We start from the raw sequence: 26039 nt of genomic DNA, 5'->3' as shown, positions 1-26039 counted from the left end.
ACCTAAAGTCCCAGCAAAAGCAGGGATGCTAGAATTCAAACCCTGGTATTTCACCTTCTTGATATACTGCTTCTATTAGATAGAAGAAAAGCCAGCACTGTTCATCAAGAGTGGAAGAAAGGGGAAGACTGCCTACCAGCCCCACTGGGCTGTTCAACTGAGACTGAACCTACAAGAGAAGGTCTCCTCTGGAGCATGCACAAACCCTGCTGTGCCTGGTTTTCCAGGCTGTGCGTAGTAACGTTACTCAGAGCAACGGCGAGGAGGTCTGCTCAGCATGAGAGCATCCGAGGGCATCTACTCTGATCACAATGGAACCATTAGTTCCATTCCCAGCGCTGGGAAGCCCTTCAGTCATGCAATCAAGACAATGGAAAAGGGAAGGAACACATCACGGTCTTTTCTAATTGAAGTGGGGAAGGCACTTTGGAGACAGGTCACCTCTGGGAGCAGGGAGACGCAGGTGGATGGGAGAGTAAAAGACACATGTGGTAACTTAGACCTAGTATTGTAATTCTTGGGTGGGGATGGTAGGTGTTAATTATGGAACAAATCAATAAATAAAACAAGACTATGAATAGACCAAAGATGACAATGTCATGAACCAAGAATTGGGACTAACCTATTTTTGATTCCAATTAAAGAAAAGAGAGAATCATTAAGGCTTTCCCTAACAGCACGTTGGCATGGAAATGCTCAATTAGGGTTCTAGTTTCGGCTTTGTCTATATGAGAATGTGAATCAAAAATACTTTTCCATTTACACAACAGCAAAGATACTGCCAACATCAATGTTCTCCATTTAAAAAAAAATTCCCATATACTTACTGTAAGAAAATGACTTAATAACTTTTTACATAATTATTCTGGCCAAAATGGGTTTGTAAAAGTAAGAATAATCAAAAGGCTTGGCTTTCATTAAAAATGTAAAATTTTAAGAGGATAAAACTTCAGGATGGCTGGCTGGATATTTGGGAAGGAAATTAAATTAGCTCTTATCCCACACTCTAACAAAAGACAAGTTTCTCAATCTGAATGAAGTATGGGCTTTCATCATTATGTATGGATCCTGGTCCTTAGCTGTGACAAACACACCAAACTAACATGCAGCTTGACTTAATCACAGGGAAAACCGAGTGTAAGGTGTGTGGGAATTCTTCGAGCCATCTCTGCAACTTCTGTGTAAATCTAAAACTACTGTAAAAGAAAATGTTCTTTTAAAAAGCTGGAGTGGTTGACACAACATTGTAAAATGATTATAAATCAATAAAAAATGTTAAAAAAAAAAAAGCTGGAGTGGGGTGATGGCTGCACAACACTAAAAGTTTACTAAAAATCATTTAATTGTACACATTTTAAAAAATGGGAGAATCTTATGTCATACAAATTATACCTCACTGAAGTTGTTTTAAAAGGTTCCAGGGGTCTGAAGATCTAATTTTAAAAATTATAAAGTTAAGAATCATGAGAGGATGGGAGGGTATAACTCAGTGATAGAGTGCCTGCTTAGCATGCACAAGGTCCTGGGTACTTGGTAGTACTACCCAGTACTACCATTAAATTAATTTAAAAAAAAAAAAAAAAAAAGAATCATGAGAGAGGAAATTTACTTCAGTGAAGAACCAGAAAAAGTATTGTGAACTGACAGACACGTTTAACTCAACCCTCTGCACCCAAGTCCAGAGCAGGGAAAAAATGAAATAAAACTTTAAAATACAGAAGAAAGTACAGAAGACTATTATTTAAGCCTTGAAGGAGGTGTGTGGAAGGCTTTACATAAACGCAAAGAAATAAAGAAGTCATAAAGAAACAGATGGAAAAATGTTAGTACATAAAAAATGAAAACATTGTAATCAAAGGTAAAAGACCAACAACAATGTGGGAAGAAATGTTAGCAACATATAAGACAAAGTGTTAATATTCATAATATGAAAAACTCCAATAAGAGAGAATAATCCAAAAGAAAACTAAGCCATGCTGCAATAAAGTGACTTAAGAATACAAACAGCAGGTACAGATATGCTTAATCACAAAAAATTAAAAGTTAAAATGAAATTCTTCTAAGTGAAGTAAGCCAGAAAGAAAAATACCATATGAGATCACTCATATGTGGAATCTAAAAAAAAAAAACATAAATACAAAACAGGAACAGACTCATAGACACAGAATACAAACTTGTGGCTGCCAAGAGGGCGGGGGGTGGGAAGGGACAGACTGCGATTTTAAAATGTAGAATAGATAAACAAGATTATAGTGTATAGCACAGGGAAATATATACAAGATCTTGTGGCAGCTTACAGTGAAAAAAAAAGTGACAATGAATATATGTATGTTCATGTATAACTGAAAAATTGTGCTCTACACTGGAATTTGACACAACATTGTAAAATGACTATAATTCAATTAAAAAAAGTTAAAAAAAAAAAAAGAAACTCAATTTTCACTTACCAAATTGACAGAAATTAAAGACTAATAATATCCAGAGTAGGGAAAAGATGCTGGGAAATGTGCACCCTCATATACCATCAGAGAACAGAACAACCTCAAAAAACAAGGCAATTTGGCCGTACCTAACAAAATTTTAAATGTGTAAGCTCATGTTGACCACCTGTAGAAATCTATCTTATACAAATACTAACGATAGTGCATAAAGACATGTACAACAGTGATCACTGCAGTGTTATCTGTAATTGCAAAAAACTGGAAGCAATGAAAATGTCCACACGTAGGAGAAGGAATCATGGTGCAGTTGCACTATGTTATACCATACAGCTGCTAAAAGCAATCAGGTCAATGTCTGTGTGCCCACAGACTTCACAAGGTCAGTTTTTCAAAAAAAGCAAACTACAATATGTACATTTTGATGCCTTTTCCTGGTTAAAAAAAAAATCCCAACACATTCTTAAAAATAATATTATTTACCATGTGCAGGCATTATTCTAAGTATTTTACAAATATTAACTTGTAACAGCCCTATCAGGTAGGTACAATTATCATACCCACTTTAGAGATGGGGAAGCTGAGGCAGACTCACGAAAGGCTAGTCTCACAAAAGCAACTGGTGGATTAAACCCCAGGCAGTGAGGCTCTCCTCTGCACTCTTGCACCCCCTCTGCTGTACTGTATGGAATCTGTGTCTGACTATACACGTGGATGGAGTATAAGATGGGGGGTTTGGAGGTTGGGAGGGTAATGCCACCCTACACCAATAAGAAGTACCTAATTTCAGAAAAGTTAAACTGGAGTGAAGAGGGAGTGTGTCTTAGAATGTATGAAGTCAATCACTGTATAAGAATAGAAAAAGCCTGGAAGGATATAAACCTGTCTGTTAAAAGTTATTAAGCGGCCCCAATGGGAAACTGAGGGAGAAGAGAGGGAACTTTTGTTGTTTCTTTTTTCTATAGTATTTGCATTTTGTCATAATGCACTTGTATTACTTTTATATTAAGAACTTCTTTCAAACCACCACAAACAAAAGCCATTATTTAAAACAGTCAGAAATTCTATAAAACCTAATATGCAACAAAAGGCATCAGCCATATACATTTCTACAACAGAATGTTACTAGAAAAGGTGTGCGGAACCAGAATTTCACACATCGCTGATGGCTGTATAAATTGGTGCAACTCCTTGGAAGGCAATTTCTCAGTATCTATCATAGTTACAGATGTATGTATATGCCCTTTGACTCAGTAATACTCCTCTGAGAAATTTAGCCTATAGAAGTATATACAACTGACTGTACTTCAATAAAAAACAGAAGTATATACATGCACAGATGTATATACAAGGCATACACAGTTTTCTTTTTTAATCCTGCCATAGTAATATTAAACAGTAAATATATCCATCAACGAGAGACTGCTTACATAAACCAGGGATGGCCATACCACCAAAAGGCTATGGCGTGGTGAGGAAAGATCACCAAGACACACTGTAGAGTTAAAGGGCAAGGTACAGACAGAACAGTGTGATCAATTCGCTCACTTTCGTTTAAAAAAGGCAAGAAGTGTATTTTTCCTTGGTTTTATTTTCACAAAATTAAACAATGAAAGGAATCATTAGAAACTAAGAAGAAAATGTACAAGAGTGGAAGAGGGTGGGGGAAGATACCCAGAAGTGGGATGGCAAGGAGATTTCCCTAAAAATCTGTGTTTTTTTAAAAAAAATTATTGTAATTCTGACTATGGGCTTTTTAAAAAGGGTAATTAGGAAAGCTTTTCCCTTGCCAAAAAAATACAAAAACAAAAAAACAAAAACAAAACACAAACAAAAAAAGCCACACAACCGTATCACACCAACCAATGCAACAACATAAGTGAATCTCACAGACATCATGCTGAGTGATACAAAGCACACAGTACATAATTCCATTTAAGAACAGGCAAAACTAACCGATGTGAAAGAAAGAAAGAGGAATCACCACCCTCTGGGGGTACTGACTGAGAAGAGGCATGAGGGAACCTGGGACACTGGAATGCTCTGTATCTTCATCTGGGTGCTGATTACAAATTGGCATATATGTGCAAAACTTCACCAAGCCATACCATTAGTGTACTGAATGTACTCTGTGTGTGGAGAAATACATATCACATGTCAGTAACATTTTTTTTTAACAGTATCAAAGGTATTTTTAAGGAATATTTAAGGATGTGATTAAAAAGCCCACAATAACATGTTAAACCAAGAGGTAGAATTTTACACTCATAGAGAATATAATCGTACTTCTGAATTAGAATAGGTAGGAAGTGGAAAGGAATAAAGAAAATACACCAAGAAGGTAACTCAAGATGGCAGAATTTTGTTTATACTTCATTGTATTTTCAAAATTCTTTACAGGTATCAATCAGCCAAAATAATTATACATATATTTATTTTTTAATTCAGAAAAGAACCAATTAGATCTGGGGTTTGAGGACATAATTGAAAAAATAAAGATATACAAATTTACTTAACAGAGCCTTTAAACATTTAAAATATAATGTTAGTACAAACTTAAGTGAGTGACTGACTACAGAGGACCAAGTTAACATCCAAACAGTGTGCAAACATGGCTTGTTTATTTTACAAAGTACAAGATATCCAGAAAAGGGGAGGAAAAACCAACCCTACAAATCCCTAAGAAGGCAGAGAAACCACTGTACTGGAGATTCAGAGACAGGAAACTAGAAAGTTGAATGTTTTCTCACTCCTAATACAAAAGTGCTGAAACTTGCTTAAAACTCTGAAGGTTCAGCTGTTGAGGTGCCTTTGCTCTCGGGGTTCTGATTCTAAAGATTTTAAGCGTCCAAGAAAGGCAATAAAATTTACTAATCAATGTGTAGACCTACCCTAATGTGGACAGGAGTAAGAAAATATTCAGTTGGTAATTGTTCCTTTAGTAAGTTTAGTGAGATTCGTGCCCCCAGCCCCGGTAAACAACCCACGGTTAGCTATATGAGGAGTATCTTGTCTTACTTTTCCACATTAGAATTCAAAGTCTAATTCTCACTTAGTACAATTAATTCTAGATTCTCTTCCGTTATTTCAAGGAAATAATTTTTATGATATTAATTTCTAATGGCCAAAAGGAAGAAAAATCACAAAGCCACTCCACTGTCGGACACTTAGATGCAGTGTCAAACATGTCCACTCAGGCAGCTACGTTATCAGAGTGAAACCCACTCAAGCAGAAAAGTGCTTAAGAGCATAGAAAGGGGACCGACCATCTGTATCGGGCTATGGAAGAAAACTGAGGCAAGAATGAGAATGTGGGATTGAGTTCAGCAAAGCAAACCTGGGTAGGTGAGGCGAGAATGGAAGGAAAAGCACAATGCCTGTGACTAAAAGCACCTCCCAAGAGCTTATTTCAAATTGCCTTTCTTAGGCATTTCTGTTGGGCAAACAAGGGAAAAGGAAATGAGGAATTTTCAAGTAATTAAGTATTGCATGAAAACTTAGTGTGCTCAAAATCATACGTCTGCCATTCAATCGGTGATTATTTAGTTTCATATGATGAAACATTTATTACTACAGAGAAACTATGAAGCACGCCTGAAACAACCTATATGCTGGCTACCAAATTTCTAGGGATTCAGTGAGAAAGTATTATAAAAATAATGCCTTTTTAAAAGTTAAGTCCCAGAATGTAAAAAAATAATTCAAATGAACTTATTTACAAAACAGACTCACAGACATAGAAAACAAACTTATGTTTACCAAAGGGGAAAGGCAAGGGGGAGGGGATAAATTAGGAGTAAAGGATTAAGGATACACATTACTATATACAAAATAGATAAATAACAAGGACCTACTGTACAGCACAGGGAATTATCTTCAGTATCTCATAATAACCTATAATGGAAAGGAATCTGAAAAAATATGTATATAACTGAATTACTTTGCTGTACACCTGAAACTAACACAATATTGTAAATCAACTATACTTCAATTTTAAAAAAAGATTACATTGTAGGAAATGGGGAAAAAAAGTCCTTTCAGCTTCACTGTCATCACCTCTGTACGTTATTATGGCTAACATTTGTCAGGTTATCAAAAGCACCTAGAACTGACTAAGCTTTCTTGACAGAAAAATCAGATGAGAAGCCGAAGTTCACTGGGACTCTAATATTACTGGCACTGGTCTCTCTTGAGTCGGTTTTTTAGGCTCTTGAAACCTTAAGTAAACAAAACCAACAGCTAATGAAAACTGACACACCCAGAAACTCTCAGTGAAACATTGACTTCATAGGTCACAACAGACTGTCCTATTCCTCTACAGGTGGCCTTGCCTGGAGCAAAAGGTTGGAAAGAAAAAAAAAAAAAAATCCCAACCTTCACACTTCATGGGGGAGAAAAATGAGGAGGAAAAAAAGAATAAGCAAGCTTCAAGGAGAGGTCAGGAACACAGGAACTCACATCTCAGTGGTACTCACACCACCTGAGTTTCCTAAGACTGCTTCGTTTTAGCACCTTAACTAGAAAAAAATTTCATCTACCTTTCTAGATGTCTTCAAACATCATATGGATAGGATACAATGCTGGAGCTAGGAGCCTTCAAGAGGATCAGTATCTTCACCCCTTCCTCACCAGCGCTGCCCATCCTCAGCCCACTCCACTCCCTTCCCAATGGCCAAATCCAACCCACCCTGGAACCAGTGTCCAGGATCCTCAACTAACCTTCATGGCAAGAAACCAATCTGCTCAAAGACACCTATGAAGGCAATTTCTGAGGCTGCTCTCAACATCATCCTAGCAGAGTGTTTCCAAGAAACAAAATCTCACTCCAAACATCTCTAAAGCCAGGGTAGCTACCAGTAAATCCCATCTGGGAGATATTTTCAGTGAGAGGGTCCTTCTGCACTTTCAGCAACTCACATCATTTAGGAAGCTACCTACTGGTAGGATTAACAGTACGTGCAAAAAAGGAAATTGCTCTCACCTCTCTCTGCCTTTACTGTGTAGCTCAATGTTAGTGCAGAATCAGTCCCTGTGATATGCCAGGCTGCCCTCCATGTAAAAAGTTTAAAGACCTGCCACCTGCCACCACCCCAAAAACACCCTTCCCAGTCTTGACCCAAGACAGTAGGCACCCTGAGCAATGCCATTTCCCTTAAAAAAATAAGCAGGAAAATAAAAAGGGAGGGGGAAGGAGTTGTTTTAGTCTTGCAAAGACCAAATTTCAAATCACCCCCTGCTCACTCCCGATTCCTTTAGAAACCATTTCTTTTCAGTGCCTAGATTTACTTCTTTTTTTTTTCTTTCATTTTTGGGAGGGGAGAGATAATTAAGTTTACTTATTTATTTATTTTAGAACAGTTACTGGGGATTGAACCCAGGACCTCGTGCATGCTAAGCAAGTGCTCTACCACTTAAGCTATACCCTCACTGCTCTAGATCTACTTTTTTTTTTAATTTTATAATTGACTTTATTTATTTGCAATATGGTAAGCATGCACTTTATTTTTTAATTTTTTTCATTTTTTTATTGAGTTATAGTCATTTTACAATGTTGTATCAAATTCCAGTGTACAGCACAATCTTTCAGTTATACATAAACATACATATATTCATTGTCACATTTTTTTTTGCTGTGAGCTACCATAAGATCTTGTATATATTTCCCTGTGCTATACAGTATGATCTTGTTTATCTATTCTACAGTTTGAAATCCCAGTCTGTCCCTTCCCACCCCCTGCCCCCTTGGCAACCACAAGTTTGTATTCTATGTCTTTGAGTCTGTTTCGTTTTGTTTGTTTGTTTAGATCTACTTCTTGAAAATGGACATCTTTTACCTTGTAGTAAAACCATTTCCACTTATCCCACCTTCCTAACATTTTGAGTAAAACTTGAGACCACAACTTTTGCAACATACAGAAGCAATAACTCTAATAAAGTTTCACAAAGCACTAAAATGCAAATTAAAAGACAGAAATTTGGAGTTTAATTTAAAAATTGAATGTCTGCTGATTTTTTTAAAACACTTACCCACTCTTCGACATTGGGGGGCTGCTCATCATAAATACGTTCCTTGTCCCACAAAATATTCGACTTGTCATACCGGTCCATCTTTCTTCGGGTTTTCACAGCAAAGAAAATTATTAAAGCAAAAGCCACAATAACCATGAACCCCAGTACAATGGCAATGGCCTAAAAAGAGATTAAAGATATTAACATACTTAGCTTTTAATTGCTTTATTCCAACCCACACTCTTACAAATACCTGAGGCCCTACTAAATTATCTGGTTTAACTGATATAAAACTGATACAAATGGTTACATTTTAGAAATATAAAATCTAGCCCACACCAGTTGGACTAAGGCTAGCAAAACACACACACACACACACACACCCCACTTGATTCAGTCCTCAGAACATGCTTAAATTTAGGTATTATCATTAACCCTGTTAGAATTATAGAAAACTAATTCCAAAGCCTGAGAACCAAGGAAGCGGCCGTATTTTTTATAAACAGATGAGAATGGCCGATAAATTAACTCAATCACTGGTATACTTCTAAAGGGCTTGGAAAATGTTAGTCTCAGAAGTAGCTTTAAATATCCAATCATGCTTATAATCTTGTTCATAACACATGCTTGGCAAATTTTTTTACAACTGAAGGTAAATTTTAGTCCATAGAGAATCTGCCTTACTTACCATAAATTATGCAGACATGATCTAACCAAACTATAAATTAAAGAAAATGGGCTAATGATTCATTCAGTCTGGCAAGATCCTCTGTTTCAGAGTCTTCTCTGTACTTACTAGAAAGGGGCCTATGACAAGGAAACCCTGCCCCCGACAGTTTTCCTGGTGTCTGATAGCTAGGTTAAGTGGTACCTTGGCCTGGAGGCACTTGGAGTTGAGGCAGGTACCAGGGCTCTGGCCTGGATGTCTGCTAATGGGTAATAGGAGGCTCTCTTTGCAGCTGTCTATCTAACAGTGGTATCATTTTTCTAAGAATCCAGGTTTTGGGGAGTCAGAGGATGAAGAGGGGTGGCAGTTTGGCAAGATATGGGTACCAACGCTCAGCCCTGTTTACCAGACACATCTGAATGTCAATGACAAACACTCTGAAACCTACATTTGCAGGGAAAACATTTCAGACTTCAAAATAATGGTGGTTATGGGAGAAGGTCTCACCCCCAAAAAGTGACTCACTCAAATAAAAGAATGAAAATTCCTGGGTCAGTGTAAGGAGAAACAAAAAACAAGGAAAAAAAGATTAGTAACCTAGAAACATTTTCTTAATATAATTAGGGTAACTCACAGTTACTGAAAGCAGGGTTCTCAACCTCACCTTTGAATCACCTGATAGGTTTTAAAATACTGATTTACACTATGAAAATTACAAAACACTTTTGAAAAAAATTAAAAACTTTTAAGTAAATGGAAAGACATCCTACGTTCTGTGGATCAGAAGACTTGTTGCAAAGATGATAATTCTTCCCAAATTGATGTACAAATTCAATGTAATCCTTCAAAATCCTAGCTGGCTTTTTTTGCAGATATTGACAAGCTGATTCTAAAATTCATATGAAAATGCAACAGGCCTAGAATCTAGTCAAAACAATCTTAAAAAGGAAGAACAAAGTTGGAGGATTCCCACTTCCAAATTTCACAATTTACTACAAACCTACAGCAGTCAAGAGAGTGTGGTACTGACCTAATGACAGAAATATAAATTAATGGAAACAAACTGAGAGTCTAGAAATAAATCCTCATATTTACGGTCATTTTTTTAAATGGAGGTACTGGGGATTGAACCCAGGACCTCGTGCATGCTAAGCATGTGCTCTACCACAGAGCTATACCCACTCTTCTCTGGTCAATTCATTTTTGATAAGGCTATGAAAATAACTTAATGGAGGAATTGTCTTTTCAACAAATGATACTAAGAAAGCAGGTTATCCACATGCAATGAATGTAGGACCCCCTTCCTTCCCAAATTAACTCAAAATGGATCATAGATCTAACTGTAAAAGCTAAATTATAAAACTCTCAGAAGAAAAATAGGAGTAAATCTTTGTAACCTTGAATCAGGCAAAGTGTTTTTTTAGATATGACACCAAAAGCACAAGAAACAAAGAAAAATTAAATTTGATCTCATCAAAATTAAAAAAATTTTGTGCAAAGAACATCATCTAGAAAGTGAAGGAAATGACAAAATAGAGAGAAAATATTTGCAAATCATATAAGGGACTTACATCCAGATATAGAAAAATTCTTACAACTCAATAATAAAAACCCAAGTAGCCCAATTAAAAAATGGGCAAAGAGTTGGAATGACCATTTTGCCAAAGAAGATATACTAATGGACAATAATCACAGGAAAATATCATTAGCTATCAGGGAAATGCAAATCAAACCAAAATGAGATAGCACTTAATACCCATTAGCATGGCTAGAATCAGGCAAAAATAATGCTGGTGAAGATGTGGAGAAACTGGAATCCTCATACATTTCTGGTAAATGTACAACAGTGCAACCTCTTTGGAGAACAGTCAGACAGTTCCTCAAAAGGTTAAACAAAGTCTCCATAAGATTCAGCAATTCTGCCTCTAGGTATATATTGAACTCCAGAGAAATTCAAAGGTTTCACCAAAAACTTATACACAAATATTCAGGGTATTATTCATAACAGCCAGTGTGGAAATAACCCAATGTCTATCAACTGATGAGTATATAAAATGTGGTATATCCACACAGTGGAGTACTATTCAGCAATAAAAAGGAATGGAGTACTGGTACATACTACAACATGGATGAATCTCAAAAACATGAATGTTAAATGAAAGAAGCCAATCATTAAAAAAATAACACACATATTGTATGCTTCCACTTATATGAAATACCCAGAATAGGCAAATTTATAGAATAATTAGCAGCTTCTCAGTCTAGGGATGGCTAGGAAAATGAGGAGTGATCGCTAGTGAGGATGTGGTTTCTTTTTGTGGTAGTGAAAATATTCTAAGATCAACTGTGGTGATGGCTGTGTACTAAAAACAACTGAACTATACTTTAAATGGATGAATTAGATGGTGGGTTAATTATACTTTTATGGTGACACCCAGCCCTTCTCCCAGATTCTGATTTAAACAGAAGTGGGGCCTTGACATCGGTATTTTTAAAAATGTTTCCAAAGTGACTCTATTAAGCATCCCAAGATGAGAGCCTCTGACCTAAGGAAAGCGGGAGAGAAAAAAGACAACAAAACTACCCATACCTCCTGGGGATCCACCACACAGAAGTGATATAAATACTGATCCACGTAGAGTCCCGTAGCTGCAGGTGTATAAAACTGATTGCAGAGGGCATATATTTGTGAACCGTACAGAGACCCAGATGACTGGGCGGTTGGGTTGACTCCCATTATGTAGACAATTGTGGCAATAAACACCATAATGCCCAGGACAGCACTCACTATTATCACAGTCAAATAATATCTTCTTGTTCTGGATATTTCAGATCTTATAACGCTGGTAACAAATATCACCAATGCAGCAATGAAACAAAAGGCAGCCATGGCCAGTAGGAATCCCTTTGCTGCTCTTGGATCTGTGTAGCCCGCTCCATAGCCATAACCATAGCCGTAACCATAGCCATAGCCGCTTCCATAGCCACCAAAGCTACTTCCTCCAAAAGGGTAGCCAACACTACCTCCTAGCAAACCAGTTCCATAGGTTCTGTCCCAGGCAAGTGTGGAGGCGACACAGGCAAAAATGGCAATGCACATCACAATAATGAGCATAGACAGAATGCGAATCACTCCTGGCGGAGAGGTCCATTTGTAGAAGTGGAGAATTTCGTCTTCCGGGTAGAAAGAATACGCCGGCTGAGAGAGCATTGGTCGAACATGCATCTCTCCACCATATACGTCATTGCTTGGTGCATAATGATTAGGTTTGCTGAAATGCACATGAAAACAACTTTAAGTTAGCACTTTTTTGGTTGTGAGCAGAAAGAACATATAAAGTACTTGGAACAACTGTAACAAACCACTGGAAAATAAAACTATTATCTGTACTGCCCCACTGCACTGGGGCAACCTGTGTCCTCCTCCCTCAGATTCAAATGTCAAAATCCTAGCCCCCAGCGTGATGGTATTAGGAGGTGAGGCCTTTGGGAAGTAATTAGGTCCTAAGGGTGGAGCCCCCCTGAATGGGCCTAGTGCCCTTATAAAAGAGGCCACAGAGAGCTCTCTCACCCCTTCCACCATGTGAGGACACAAGAAGTTGGCCGTCTGCAACCCAGAAGAGGGCCTCCAGCCTCCACCAGAACCTGAGCACCCTGATCTCAGACTTCCAGCCTCTAGAGCAGTGAAAAGTAAATTTCTGTTGGTTATAAGCCACCCAGTCTCCAGTACTTTATTACAGTAGCCTGAATTGGCTCAGACACCCACTGAACAGTAAAGGTATCTGAGCCTCATGCATCAGAATCACCTGGAGGGTTTGTTAAAACCTAGATTGTTGGGCACCCCCAGAGTGGCTGAGCCTGTAGGTCTAGGGTGGGACAAGTTTCTAGATTCCACTGATGCTGCAGCTGGGGAACCATGCACTGAGAATGACTGCTTAGTTTCCATGGAGCAGAGGTTCTCAAAGTTTGCTGCATACTAGAATCAGCTGGGGAGTGTGTAAAATCCCCAGATGCAGCACTCCATACCAGGTAAATCATAATCCCTGGGATGGGACCCAGGCAGTTTAGAACAATGGTGTCAACCCTTCTGCCTTTGTGACCTGAGGCGGTTCCTTCAGACATGACACCTGCAGTGGCCTACAGAGTCAGGTGCAATTCCTGGCAGCCTCACTCTCTTACCTAAGAAAGCAATTTGTTCAGTTATTCATTTGGCGCCTATTTACTGGAGCTGCCCGGCTGACGTGTGCGGGGCACTGTGCTAGGCACCAGGCATACAATGAATGGGACAGTCTCAGGCCAGGCCCCTCACAGAGTTAATCTGTCAGTGCAGTAAGACATTAAACAAATCACTACATGAACCATAGTGTCAGTTATGGCCGGAACTACAAAGTAGATCAAATATTAATGATGGCTCATCAGGAAAATGCCTAATTAGATCTTGAATCTCCTTGAGAAAAATACCTTGCAATCCCCAGTAATTTAATTATACACACACAGGTTATAGATGACACACTGATGTGTGGACACACTGAATCTAAACACTGTGGGCCCTGGGGAGGTAAAATTCAATTCCTAAACTAAGCCTCTTTTGTTTTCGACATTATTTCTAGAGAACACCTTCCTTACTCTAAAGGAGACATCTTACTACTGGGTGTCGCTAACCACAGGAATTAGGAGAATTACCTGAGTATATGAGAATGAAAAGGAAATGGAGAAACTGAAGAGAACACTGAAAAATGTCAAGTAAGGAAATTCTCGAACACATTCTACTTAGATATTTGGGGTGTCTCCATTTGGGGCTGTCATGAACAGCACAGCTCTAACAACCTCCAACATACATCTGGGTACACACAGGCACTATTTTTCTAGGGTATACATCCAGGAGTAGAATTTCTTAATTTTTTTTTCAATCTGCAGCTCTACTAGACAATGTCAAACTGTTTTCCACAATGACAATATCACTTAAACTCCCATTAACAGTGTAATGTTCACAGACACATTGCTTGTGATAACTCCAAACTGGAAACAGCCCAAACGCCTGCCTACAGTGCAGTGGGGAACTGTGATACAGGCTGATGATGCAATGCTACAGAGCTGTGCTGTCTGATACAGCAGCCACTAGCCACACAGATCAACTGAGCAATGGAAATGTGGCTAGTCCAAACTAAGATGCGTTGTCAAGTGTAAAATAACAAAGTGGTCATAGTATGAAAAAAAAATGTATCACCAGCAAGAGAGAACCCTAATATTAACCACGTACTTTGGGTGATAATGATGTGTGTCAATGTAGGTTCATCAGCTGTAACCAGTGCACCACTCTGGTGGGAGATATTGCTAAAGGGGGAGGCTATGCAGGAGTAGGGACAGGGAGACACAGGAAATTTCTATATCTTCCTCTCAATTTTGCTGTGACCCTAGAAATGCTCTAAAAAAAAAAAAGTCCATATTTTTAAAAAGAATATAAATTAATCTTATGAATCTGTGTTTTTATCAATCACATGTTTAAATGATATTATTTTGGATATATTGGGTTAAGTGAAATATTAAAGTTAATTTCTTCTCTTATGTGGTTACAAGAAAACATGAAACTACATACATGGCTTGCATTATATTTCTTTAGCACTGCTCTGAAGCAAAAAATGAACTACAAATGCACGCAGACATCTTATAAGCAAAGCTGAAAGAAGCAAGGCAGAAAAGAATACACACAGTATATTACATTCATAGAAAGTTTAAAAATAAGAAAAACTAAACCACATTGTTTAGGATGTATAAAGTGGTGAACTAATAGAGAAAAGCAACGTCCATATGTCAGGTGTCCATGGAAAGGGGAGGACATAGGGAAAGACTCTGGGGTGTTCTGTCTCTTGACTTAGGTGGTGATTTAGCTTTGTCATTATTCATCACCTCATATGCATGTTCTCAGCCCTTTTCTACATATATATTTAATCATATACAAAATAAGTGTACAAAACTAAGTATGAGGTTAATGGAACACAACTCCGTTACTACTATATCTGCCAGCATATTTTAAGGATCTCACTTTCATAAACAACCATGTCCCAAGTTCAGGAATTAGTCAGGAGGCTGTGTAACAGGAACACACTCCTTACTACGGTTATCAGAGTAAAAGCTACAAATTATTTAAAGGAGGAAATCCCTTTCAATATTTGATAGCAAATTTAAAATTTAAGAATTCATTGTTAAATCTCCAAATGACTAAGGACACCAAGAACCTTCAACTTTGCTTGTTGTTTTAACATAATTAAGGAATTTACAATGTGAAAAACATTACGCTACATGAAAGAAGTCAGTCACAAAAGACCGAATGTTGTATGATTCCATTTAACTGAAATGTCCAGAACAGGCAAATCTAGAAACAGAAAGTGGATTGGTGGGTGCCTAGTACTGGGGAAATGAGGAGTGACTGCCAATGGTTAGTGTTTCTTTGGGGAGGAGATGATGAAAATGTTCTAAACTGACTGTGGTGACAGCTGCACGACTGTGAATATACTAAAACCACTGAGATGTCTATTCTAAATGGGTGCTTTGTATGGTGTAGGAATTTAATCTCAATAAAGGTGCTCTTTTAAAAACTGACAATCTTTTGCCACCAGTCATCTAAACAAGGCATTAATATGGAAGCTTCACACCCTTTGTGAGAATCAAAAAGGAATAAATATACACACAAATATAAGCCTAGACTATGTTGAAGCAAACATTAAAAACAAGTGACGGCAGCTCCCACTGCAGGAAAAACTGTCATCCTGGAAGTTAAGGGTAGGAGGGAAACTTACCCTTCACTGTATACAGTTGGTTCAATTTGATTTTGCAAATGCACATAGTATTTTATTTTTAAAAGCAAGCATAAAATAGATGGAAGTTTCAACTATACATTTTTTTTTACATGTAATAGAGTTGTTAAAAAAAAAAAAAAGAATTACATGTTTACTTACAATTCATCAGGTCTGTAAGGAGGTGGACTTTCAAGAGGCCTGGATGACATGGCTGGTGTCAGTGGTCACCTGATCTTCAGGATGAGCAATGCCTGGTAGCTCCCAAGATGAGAAAGTCTAAGCAACGTAAGTAGGGTAATGGCATTACTACTGAGCTCAGAGTTTCCTTGCATCACTAAGAAAACCAATGATACCAATCTCAAGTAGCTTTCACTCCATGGTTATTTCCCTTGTTCTTCTCATTGTCATTTTTACACGATGGACCATTAATTCTTTGAGCATAAGAAATCACTGGGCGAAGGAATCATTCGGCCTGGTAGTTCTCAGAGCACTGAGCACTGTGCTCTGCACATCCCCAGCACAGTAGATTATTTAAACTTGAAATTCTAAGTTGTAGTCATGAAAATCTCACAAAGATTTACAGCACAAGTAAAAATGGTGTTTTTAAAAATAGTCACTTCAAAGAACACAAAGGAAGATGTATAAAAGATAAAATTCCTTAAAACATATTTATTCTGCCTCATATTACTTTCAAAAGTTCATATAAAATGAGAATGCACATGAAACTGCGTACACAGCTGTGTCCAGCACATGCCAGCCCCTCATTGTTAACTAAATCATAATCTGGTGAAAAACTAAGCATTTATCATTTTACTTATGAACGGTAAGGGTTGTGGACATTTTCCCCTTATCTCCCAGTCTTCAAAATTGAGCCAAATTTTCACAAAAAAAGGAAAGTCATCAAACACATATTGTTTTAAAGAGTCCTCTTCACTAAGAGAAAAGGCAGATTGATTTTGTTCTAAAATTCCTCAACGCAAGAATCCCCAAACATCTGAGAGGTAATTTCACTCAATCAACAAGCATCAACACTGAACCATGGAGACCGTGGAAGTTAAGTATGAGACAAAGTTCTCCTGAAGGTCATGCACAAAGGAAACAGCAAGTACAACAGGCATTATTTAAGACCGAACTACATGATAATGTGCAGCTTGGAGATAACAGGAGACTTAACAAGGAGCTGAAAACTTGAGGGTGGATGAAGGAATGGACACAAGCAAGATCTACAATCTGAGTATATTAAAGTGTTCAATATTTTTCCCTTTTTAAATAACGTCTGAGCAATCATATATTACTATGTTATGTTAGGAACAGTAAATAAATTCAAATTCTTTAAACTTTGTTCTTTAAAATCAATAGCAACTACCCTTCACATCCTTAAGAACAGTCAATTTCAAATTTCTCAGAATAGAGCCCCAAGTCAGGCTCCCCAGCCTGCAGGTTGGGCATTGGGAAGAGGAGCCCCCAGAGCATTTGGCTTTGAAGGTCAGCGGGACTTAATTGCAGGAGCTCCACAGGACTGGGGGAAACAGAGACCTCACTCTTAAAAGATGCTCACAAATTCTCCCACTCACAGGGACCAAGGGCAAAAGCAGTAACTTCATAGGAGTCTGGGCCAGACCATCCTGAAGGGTCTCCTGGGGAGGCAGGGGAAACAGGGCAGGGGCATTGTGGCTCACCCTGGGGACATAAAAACTGGTAGCAGACATACTGGGGAGTATTCATCTGCATGAACTCTTCTGGAGGCTGACACTTACTTGGGTCATTAGCACCAAGACCTGGCCCCACTTAATAGCCTGTAGGCCCCAGTACGGGGATGTCTTAGGCCAAACAACTAACTGGGCAGGAATACAGCCCCATCCATCAGGAAACAGCCTGCCTAAAGACTTCTTGAGCCCACAGCTGCCCCCAGACAGGCTCCTAGACACAGCTCTGCCCACCAGAGAGCCAGGACCCAGCTCCACACACCAATGGACAGGTACCAGAAGCAAGAAAACTAAGATCTCGCAGCCTGCGGGACTGAATCTGCAAATGCAGGCCAGATCCTACCCTGGGACCAGCTGGCCCTGGCCCTTGGGTGACGAGAGGGGAGTGCACTGCTGGGACACACAGGGAGTCTAATACAGAGAGCCACTTCTCCAAAGTTGAGAAAGGTAACTAACCTACCACATACATAAAAATACAAATACAAATTTAGACAAAATGAGGTGGCGAAGGAATATGTTCCAGACAGAAGAACAAGGTAAAACCCCAGAAGAACAACTAAGTGAAGTGGAGATAGGCAATCTACCTGAGACAGAGTTCAGAGTAATGATTGTAAAGATGATCAGAGAACTCTAGAGAAGAATGGATGCACAGAGTGAGAAGTTAGATGTTTTTAACAAAGAGTTAGAAAATATATAGAACAACCAAACAGAGCTGAAGAAAACAACAACTGAAATGAAAAACACACTAGAAGGAATCAATAGTAGAAAAAGTGAGGCAAAAGAATGGATCAGTGAGCTGGAAGACAGTAATGGAAATCACTGCAGCAGAACAGAAGAAAAAAGAACGAAAAGAAATAAGGACATTTCTGGGACAACACCAAGTGTACTAACATTTGCATTATAGAGGTACCAAAAGGAGGAGAGAGAGACAAAGGGCGTGAGAAAGTATGTGAAGAGATAGTAGCTAAAAACTTCCCTAACCTGAGGAGGGAAACAGTCACCCAAGTACAGGAAGCGCAGAGGCCCATACAGGATTAGTCCAATGAGGAACACACCAAGACACATTGTAATCAAAATGACAAAAATTAAAGAGAAAGAAAAATATGAAAAGCAACAAGGGAAAAGCAATAAACAACATACAAGAGAACTCCCATAATGTACCAGCTTATTTTTCAGAGAAACTCTGCAGGCCAGCTGGGAGTGGCATGATCTATCTAGAGCGATGAAAGGGAAAAACCTACAACCAAGAATACTCTACCCAGCAAGGCTCACATTCAGATTTGATGGAGAAATGAAAAGCCTTACAGACAAATTTCTCAGAATAAAATATTGCCCAAATGTATGTTAGGTAAAAACTCAAAGATGGAAATGTATTAAATGTTAGTAACACCAACACAATTAGCATAATTTTCCAAACACAGTGAGGGAAGACAACTTTCTCCACATTCTTTTATTTCTAAAAACTGCTTTATTGAAGTATAACATACAGAAGATTACACAAATCAAATGTGTATACAGCCCTATAACTGGCACCCAAACACATACACAGATGAGTTATTTAGGCCAAAATGTTATGGTGCTATGATAGAGTAAAAGTCCAGATTAATTGTCATCTTAATTGATGTTCAGTAAAAGAACATTGATAAAAACTGAATTGATAAAAAAAAACAAGGACCTACTGTAAAGCACAGAGAACTATATTCAGTATCTTATAATAGCCTATAAGAATCTGAAAAAGAATATATATATAAAAATATAACTGAATCACTTTGCTGTACACCTGAAACCAACACAACATTGTAAATAACCTATACTTCAAAAAATTAATTAATTAAAAAAACTGAATTTAAACCCTAATAAATGTAGGACCCTATTTCTGAAGCTGAATGTCAAATACTGACACACTGACCTTCGAGGAATCTTATTCCTTCTATAGCTAGGTCTCACTCATTCAAGACTATGCCAAAAAATTTCAGGCTCACTGGGAGTTTTTGAAAATTCTAAATTAATCCAGACTCAGGCTGAAGTTTAAGTTTTGTCAAAAATCCAGATAACAAAATCCCTTTCCAAACTTCTATTTTCTGGATTCAGTTTAGTTGTCATGTCTCCTCTAAGAGATGCGATTTTAAATTGTGAAGCAAATAAATTTAGGAAATTCATTAAGAACAAGTCATGCCATATCAACTTCATATCTTTTTTTGAGAAGGTCACCAGACTGGCAGACGAAGGGAATGCAGAGAGAATCCTGAGAGTGTCAGGCACATCCTTGTGCACAGAGGGCGGGTAGGCAGATTCCGATGGGGCTGAATAATGGAATCTAATTAGGATGAATGAATGAATGGACCATTTATGTCCACCTGGAGGGAAGTTTCTAGTGGTGACTGCAGATAACACAGGCAGGCTTGTCCAGATTTGCCGCTGACAAAACACTGGAAAGGAAACTAACCCACTGACTACGAGTACATCAACATTGATCGAGGTCTCTGTAAGGCTAGAATGATGGGCTAAAACAAACCTAGTCGTTTTAAAAGCTCACATTCTGAGAAGACAGATTCCTCTTCTCTTTTGAGATCATCGCTACCCTCCTGTGTCAGAGGGGGATAAGCCTGACCTTTGGGCTGCGATAATCAAGTATGATAACGTATTGAGAAGATGAGCAAAAAACATTCACAGCAAGGTGGTTATCCTGAAGGTGAGAATTTCAGTGTTCATGCATTTAAGTACCTTGTATCCGTTTTCAAATATTAGTGGCAGGAATAAATCATTTCAAATATGTAAAACTCAATTTTTAAAAATTCATAGTATAAATACTAGATAAGGGAAATCTGGCTTAATAACTGTTCGTTTTTAAAAGTGCATTTCCTTGGACAGAATTTCAACAAAATCTAACAAGCTATCGCAAACCCTGGCAGTATTTACAGAGATAGTGCTTAGATCATGGAATGATACAGTTATTAAAAAGTAACCCCTGCATAACCTTGAAATTTGAAATAGGTACCTCTCCAGGAGGGAGACTAAAATTGTTAAAAGATCTAGAAAAACCCCTTTTGCAGACAAATGACTCGAAAAACAGGAAATGTTTGGCTTGGGGAACTCAACGTTACAAGGACCATTAAGGCAGCCCTCACACTGAAGAGTTGTCTTTGTAGTCCTAGAAATGGTTCTTTGAAAAAAAAAACAAAAACACTCCACAGGGTCAGATTTCATCTCAATGTTAGGAAGTCTCCCCCTTTAGACTCTACACACCCTCCCCAAAATAACAAATAACAATTTGATCTCATGCCATTTGTGCAAAGCTTAACTTGTTTGATATTTGGGGGCTAGGGGTGGGGGAATGGACTGGACTGCAGGACTTCTAAGGTCTCCTTCAAGGCAGCCTGTGATTGTGCTTTAAGGCCACAGCACAAGGAGAGAGAGGACCACTGCCCAATCTTCAGCACAAAAACATTAACAATATCTGGTCAATATGTTGAGAGAAGAGAAAATAAAAAAGGAGTGAAAAGGCCATGGGATCTAGCTTAAAGGGCTCCCAGGTCACCTTCACAGAACCTGTGTCATAAGAATGATAGGGACTTCAGTCAAACAGCTGAATCAGAATCAGGGCCAAAAGGGAAGCACAGATCCTTACTGAGTATGTTAAGCTGAAAGCCAGCTAATGTTAAAAAAAAAAGAAAAGAAAAAGAAAACATTTATTGGCCAAAAGTTATCTTAATAGAAAACTAACCTAACATGGAAAAGATAACCCTGAAAATGCTATGCTTCAAAATTATTCTTTAAAGCAAACTGTCAATAAGTAAATAAATAAATAAATAAATAAATAAATGTTATTATATTAAAGGGCAATCTGTTCCTTTCTGATCATATGCCTTTAATTAATTTGCCTAATTTCAACATTTTAGGCAATTTACTAATGATGTGCCTATAATCTAAATAGAATCATTTAATAACCACCACCATTCCTGGGCTCTCAGATGTCTGGCATTCTTTACTAGGAGAGTTTCCCCTAACAAACTAATAGCCCCAGGTAAGGCGTATCTTATCAGAGTCAAACCCCACTACTTTCACGGACCCTAAACCTCTTACCTCACCTACAACCAATCAGAGCCTTTGCACAAGATGATCAGACACCTTGTGACCCAACCTTATAAAACACCCCAACAACCAGCCCTCAGGGCTCATGCAGGCACCGCTCGTCTGTGTGGCCCGCTGTTGTCTGTGACAGCGTACCCTGGTAAACTCCTTTCTATTCCCATACTCTGTCTCTAGTAAATTCTTTTACCAACCTGCATGTCACCATGCCACCGACCGACTGCCCCATTGTGCCCACAACAAGACATTGCACTTTTAATAGGCTCTCCAGATGATTTTAAGCACACCATGTATTTTGAGAAGCATTGCCTAGAATAAAAGCATCAGTCCAGGGAGGGCCTTGATCTTGAGGGTTTACTGTTTAGAAGGCCCAGAACTTTACATGGCAGGCATCTCCCGCTCTGGTTTCAGCTCAAATGCCACCTCCTCAGAGATGCCCTCACTGTCACTCACTCCAACCACCAAACCTATTTTCAGAGCAAACCTCCCCCAACTAAATTATTATTTCTTTCTTTCTGTTTTTAAACTGCTACATCTCCACTCCAACAGGAATACCAGCTTGCCAAGTGCATAGATTTCTGTCTTGATCATCACTTATTCTCAATCCCTAGAACTAATCCCTGGTACAAAGCAATGCTCAATCAGTATTTGATTTATAAAACCAACAGCCCATATTAGAGTTGGGATTTCAAACCAATAGTGAATGCCTTGAAGTTCTTCACATAACTAACACCCAGGAAAAACAACCCTTCAACTTAAGTTCAACAGAAATGGTTAAGTGCTTACAGCCTAAAGGAAAGAAGAGAAGAGAGTCAAACTCACATCCATATGGGCATCACCTGGGAGCTTGTTAGAAAAGCAGATTCTTAGGCCCCACCTCTGACTATGAATCAGAATCTGTATTTGAATAAGATCCCCAGGTGACTCATTCCACATTCAAGACTGGAAAGCACAAAGTTACAGAACAGCTGCAAGTCTGGAGGCTAAAAAAAAAAGTACAACAAAAATTCATATGGTCTTTTTACTACAGTATTTCCATAAATAGTAACATGGATGAAAAACGCCCACTAAATAGTCTAATCAAGTAAGTCTTGAAATGCAACTGAAGAAAACTTCCCTCTGGAAGGTTCCTGGGAAGATGAGACATTATATCAGTTAATTTATATGGTTGAAAGTAACCTATCATTTTGAAAGAGAAGCAGTAATTCCAACATTATCTTTAGAAGAAAACGGGAGAATTTTACCTTTACATCAAGCAAGATGGGGTACACTTACATGAGGCCATCGGGACTAGTCAAATGTAGAGAATTCCAGAAAATCTCCCCCAAGCTGGTTTTTGTGCTGAAATATCAAGGACCTGCTTTTCTAATATACCTTCCCTGATTAACTAGTTTTCAAGCCAGCCCATTTGTAACATGTTTCCCCTACCTTGTGTTTCTTCACTTTTAAAATGGAGTTCTGCAACACAACATTGTAAACTGACTATACTTCAACTTTAAATGGATCTCTAATGAGATCTAGCTTTTGGAGGTGCTGACGTGATTAAATGATATATAGTACAAAAGGCTTCTAGCACGGTGCCTTACACGTAGGAAGCAATGCTCATCATCTCCCTGAATTGCCTGGGAAGTTGTGGAAACCTCGCTCTCTTCCTCTCCATCGCCCAGCAAAGGAAGCTCCTAATAAGTAAGTAAACGCAAAACTACAAAAACCAGAAGTGTTGCTTTGTCTGAGGAGATATTACTGTGACGTCACCATTTAAAATGCCTATTTAAAAACACCTGGAAGAGAAAGTAAAGAGTCAACATGTATAGTGCAAAAGAAACACTGTTACACTTGGGAATGCACAGTTTGAGAAATCTGTCTCTGTCTAGAAAGAACTAGTTTCAATCACAAAAAGCACACATGCCTTAATAGGAAGGGTTTCTCTTTTCCAAGGATTTCAATAATACACCTGTTGTGCTTGAGGGCCACACACTAACCTGGAAGGCTGCCTCCTCCCAGCCCTTGGTCATTTCCCAGGTGGGCAGGTTGCCCGGCCAGCCCCAAGGCCAACCAAGGATGCCGTGGCTTCTCCTCCGGCTCAGCCGCTTCACCTGGGACACGAGGGGCTCGGAGCTGTTCCCGCAGCCCTAAGGTGCTAAGACCATTTTGGCCCCTTATCCCACCTGGCCCCGCACACTTCCTCCCACGCAGGCAACAGGTACGCTGCGCGCTGGGCCAGCCCTTCCGCGGGTCGCAATTGCCGGCGGCTCCGCCCGTAGCCGGTCCCGGCGGCCGTGAGGACCCCGCGGCGCCAAGAGCACCCCAGGTAGTGCGCGCTAGCGCTGGCCGAGCAGGGACGGCCCCGAGGCAGTTCCGCCCACCTGGCGGCGACCTTTCGGTCACGGGTGAGAATCCGAGGCGTGAGCAGCTTCCTCGAAGTAGTTTCACTAGAAATGAAATCCCCGCCCCCCAGCTTAAATCAAAGCGGGCTCATACAACCCCCACCAACGGGATTTAAACCAGCCTATCGGCCCTCCCAGGAATACTGCAGGGTGTAAACCCGACCACTCCCTCTCTCCCTGGGATACGCAAAGTGGAAGGGCAGAGATAAGGTCTCCCCCGGGTCCGAGCCGCCCCGCCCCAGCCAGCACGCGGCCCCCTTCGCTCCAGCCCTCAAGCTCGGGGGCCCTCTCCTCCAGGACCCCTAGAACTGCATCTGGGAGAGGTGGGCACAGGATTCTCGCTGTTCACCAACCTCCCACAGGCCCCCATAAAAGCAAAAAGTTGTCTGCCCCGCCTGGACCCTGGTGGCTTTAAGCATTTCCGCTGAAGGACTTGATGGGCAGCGGCAAGCCGCCCCTCGCCAGGAGAAGCAGCCTCCAAGTTCGCCCCGCATGGCTTGTCTCCGCGGCCCCGTGCCTCTCCGGTTCCCACGAGCCCGGTCCAAGAGGCGAAACCGCCACCGAAACCAGCGCCGAGCGTCCTCTCCCCGCGCCAGCACTCCAGACAGAGGCGTCGCGGTCCCCCCGGCGCCGCGCCCAACTCTCACCTCTTCAGGGCAGCCAGGCCCGACACTCCAAGGACCGCGAGAGCCAAGGAGCGCGCTCACCCGGAGGGCGCACCTGGTGTCGTGCAGACCTCCTGCAGGCAGCCCGGGACTGAGCTAGGGACCCACCCCTCCTCCTCCCCCTTTGCCCCCGCCGCCACCCAGCCATTCTGCCCCCGGGCATGCGCACCAACGCCAGGCCTGGGTGCTGGAGGTCCTCTCCCCCGCGGCGCGGAGCCCCACCTGCTTCGCCCTGCGCGGGCTCCTTGCCGTCCGGTCTAGTTCTCCTGGGAGTCCGGCCGCCTCCAGAGGAAGAAGAAAGGGGGAGGTGGACGCTGACAAAGAGGTGTGGTGTGGCAGCCTCCTCCCTCGGTGACCCATTCACCTGAAACTCCGATGGGAGGGGGAAGGGAGCGGTGGAGAAGCAGGCGGGAGGAACCCGCTGGTCTCCGCACCCCCTTGCAGCGCGCGGAATTAAAGGAACAGCGGCTCGTTTCAGCTCGAGGGGGCGGGGACCGGGCGCAGAGGGGTGGCGTAAGGTGGGGATTCAGGCTTCCGGAGGGTGTGGGGGGCGGGGGTGTCCTGGACCCCTGGGGACCGCTCGGAGCTTCGCGAGTTTCAGATAGAACAATGGAGTGTTTGACGAGTGAGGTCTGGAGGGGACTGTTTTCCTTCTGCAGACTGTCCAAGGGCGCTCAACACTTTGGCAAGAAAGGCACGTCCTCACACAAAATTTTCCTGCTCCAAAAACTTGGTTAAAGTTTTGTTGGAAAGAAGCATCCAGATGTGAGAGATTTTCAAAGTCATGCGTAAATTTAGAAACTGTTTCTGAGTCTCTGGATCCAGATAAAGACCATTCATTTTGCAGGGTGGTTCAATGAAGGTGAAACACTGTGTAGATACCAGTGTCGGTAAATTTGCCATCAAAATTAAATGCATACTACAATATACATTATTACCATTTCAAGGTCCTCTACCCTTCCTCCCTAAATCTAACTATGGTATGATTGAAGTCGTCTGGCTCTTGAGGGGATTTAAACTATTTTAATATTCTCTTTGGCTTTAAAAACAAACAAACCCCAGTTCTGTGTGCTGTGTTCTATTTCTTGATCTGGAGGCTGTTTCTTAAGGAGCGTACAATTAAGAACAGTAGTCTACACTTAACGATGTGTACACTTTTAAGTATGTATGTTGTATTTCGATATTTTTTCATTGTACTCCTGAGTGTGGTAATTCTGGTTATCGCTATTTAACTATTGCATTGAAGGCTAAAATTGAGGTTTCTTAAATCCTGCTTTACTT

The 26039-nt window shown here is 40.2% G+C and overlaps 1 protein-coding gene across 6 annotated transcripts in view; it reads right to left on the bottom strand.

Annotated features, from left to right (window-relative positions):
• The window catches only part of OCLN (occludin), a 45757-nt gene extending 20537 nt beyond the window's left edge, over window positions 1-25220 (bottom strand). Inside the window, exons 1-4 of one of the 6 annotated variants that reach the window (XM_031446452.2) lie at window positions 24981-25220; window positions 16071-16187; window positions 11705-12386; window positions 8466-8627 (exon numbers count right to left, since the gene is read on the bottom strand). In XM_031446452.2, coding sequence (XP_031302312.2) covers window positions 8466-8627; window positions 11705-12386; window positions 16071-16120 — 894 coding nt within the window. In that variant the 5' untranslated portion in view covers window positions 16121-16187; window positions 24981-25220. Of the gene's footprint in view, window positions 1-8465; window positions 8628-11704; window positions 12387-16070; window positions 18335-22528; window positions 23571-23688; window positions 23986-24740; window positions 24830-24927; window positions 24947-24980 lie in introns of those variants that run through there. The other 5 variants (XM_031446467.2, XM_031446459.2, XM_031446474.2 and 2 more) reach the window with 5 other exon arrangements.
• Between the last annotated feature and the right edge of the window lie 819 nt (window positions 25221-26039).

Source organism: Camelus dromedarius, chromosome 3, assembly GCF_036321535.1.
Source record: "Camelus dromedarius isolate mCamDro1 chromosome 3, mCamDro1.pat, whole genome shotgun sequence".
Classification (NCBI taxonomy): Eukaryota; Metazoa; Chordata; class Mammalia; order Artiodactyla; family Camelidae; genus Camelus; species Camelus dromedarius.
Note: the sequence above shows the minus strand (reverse complement) of the source record. Positions and strands in the feature narration are given on the sequence as shown.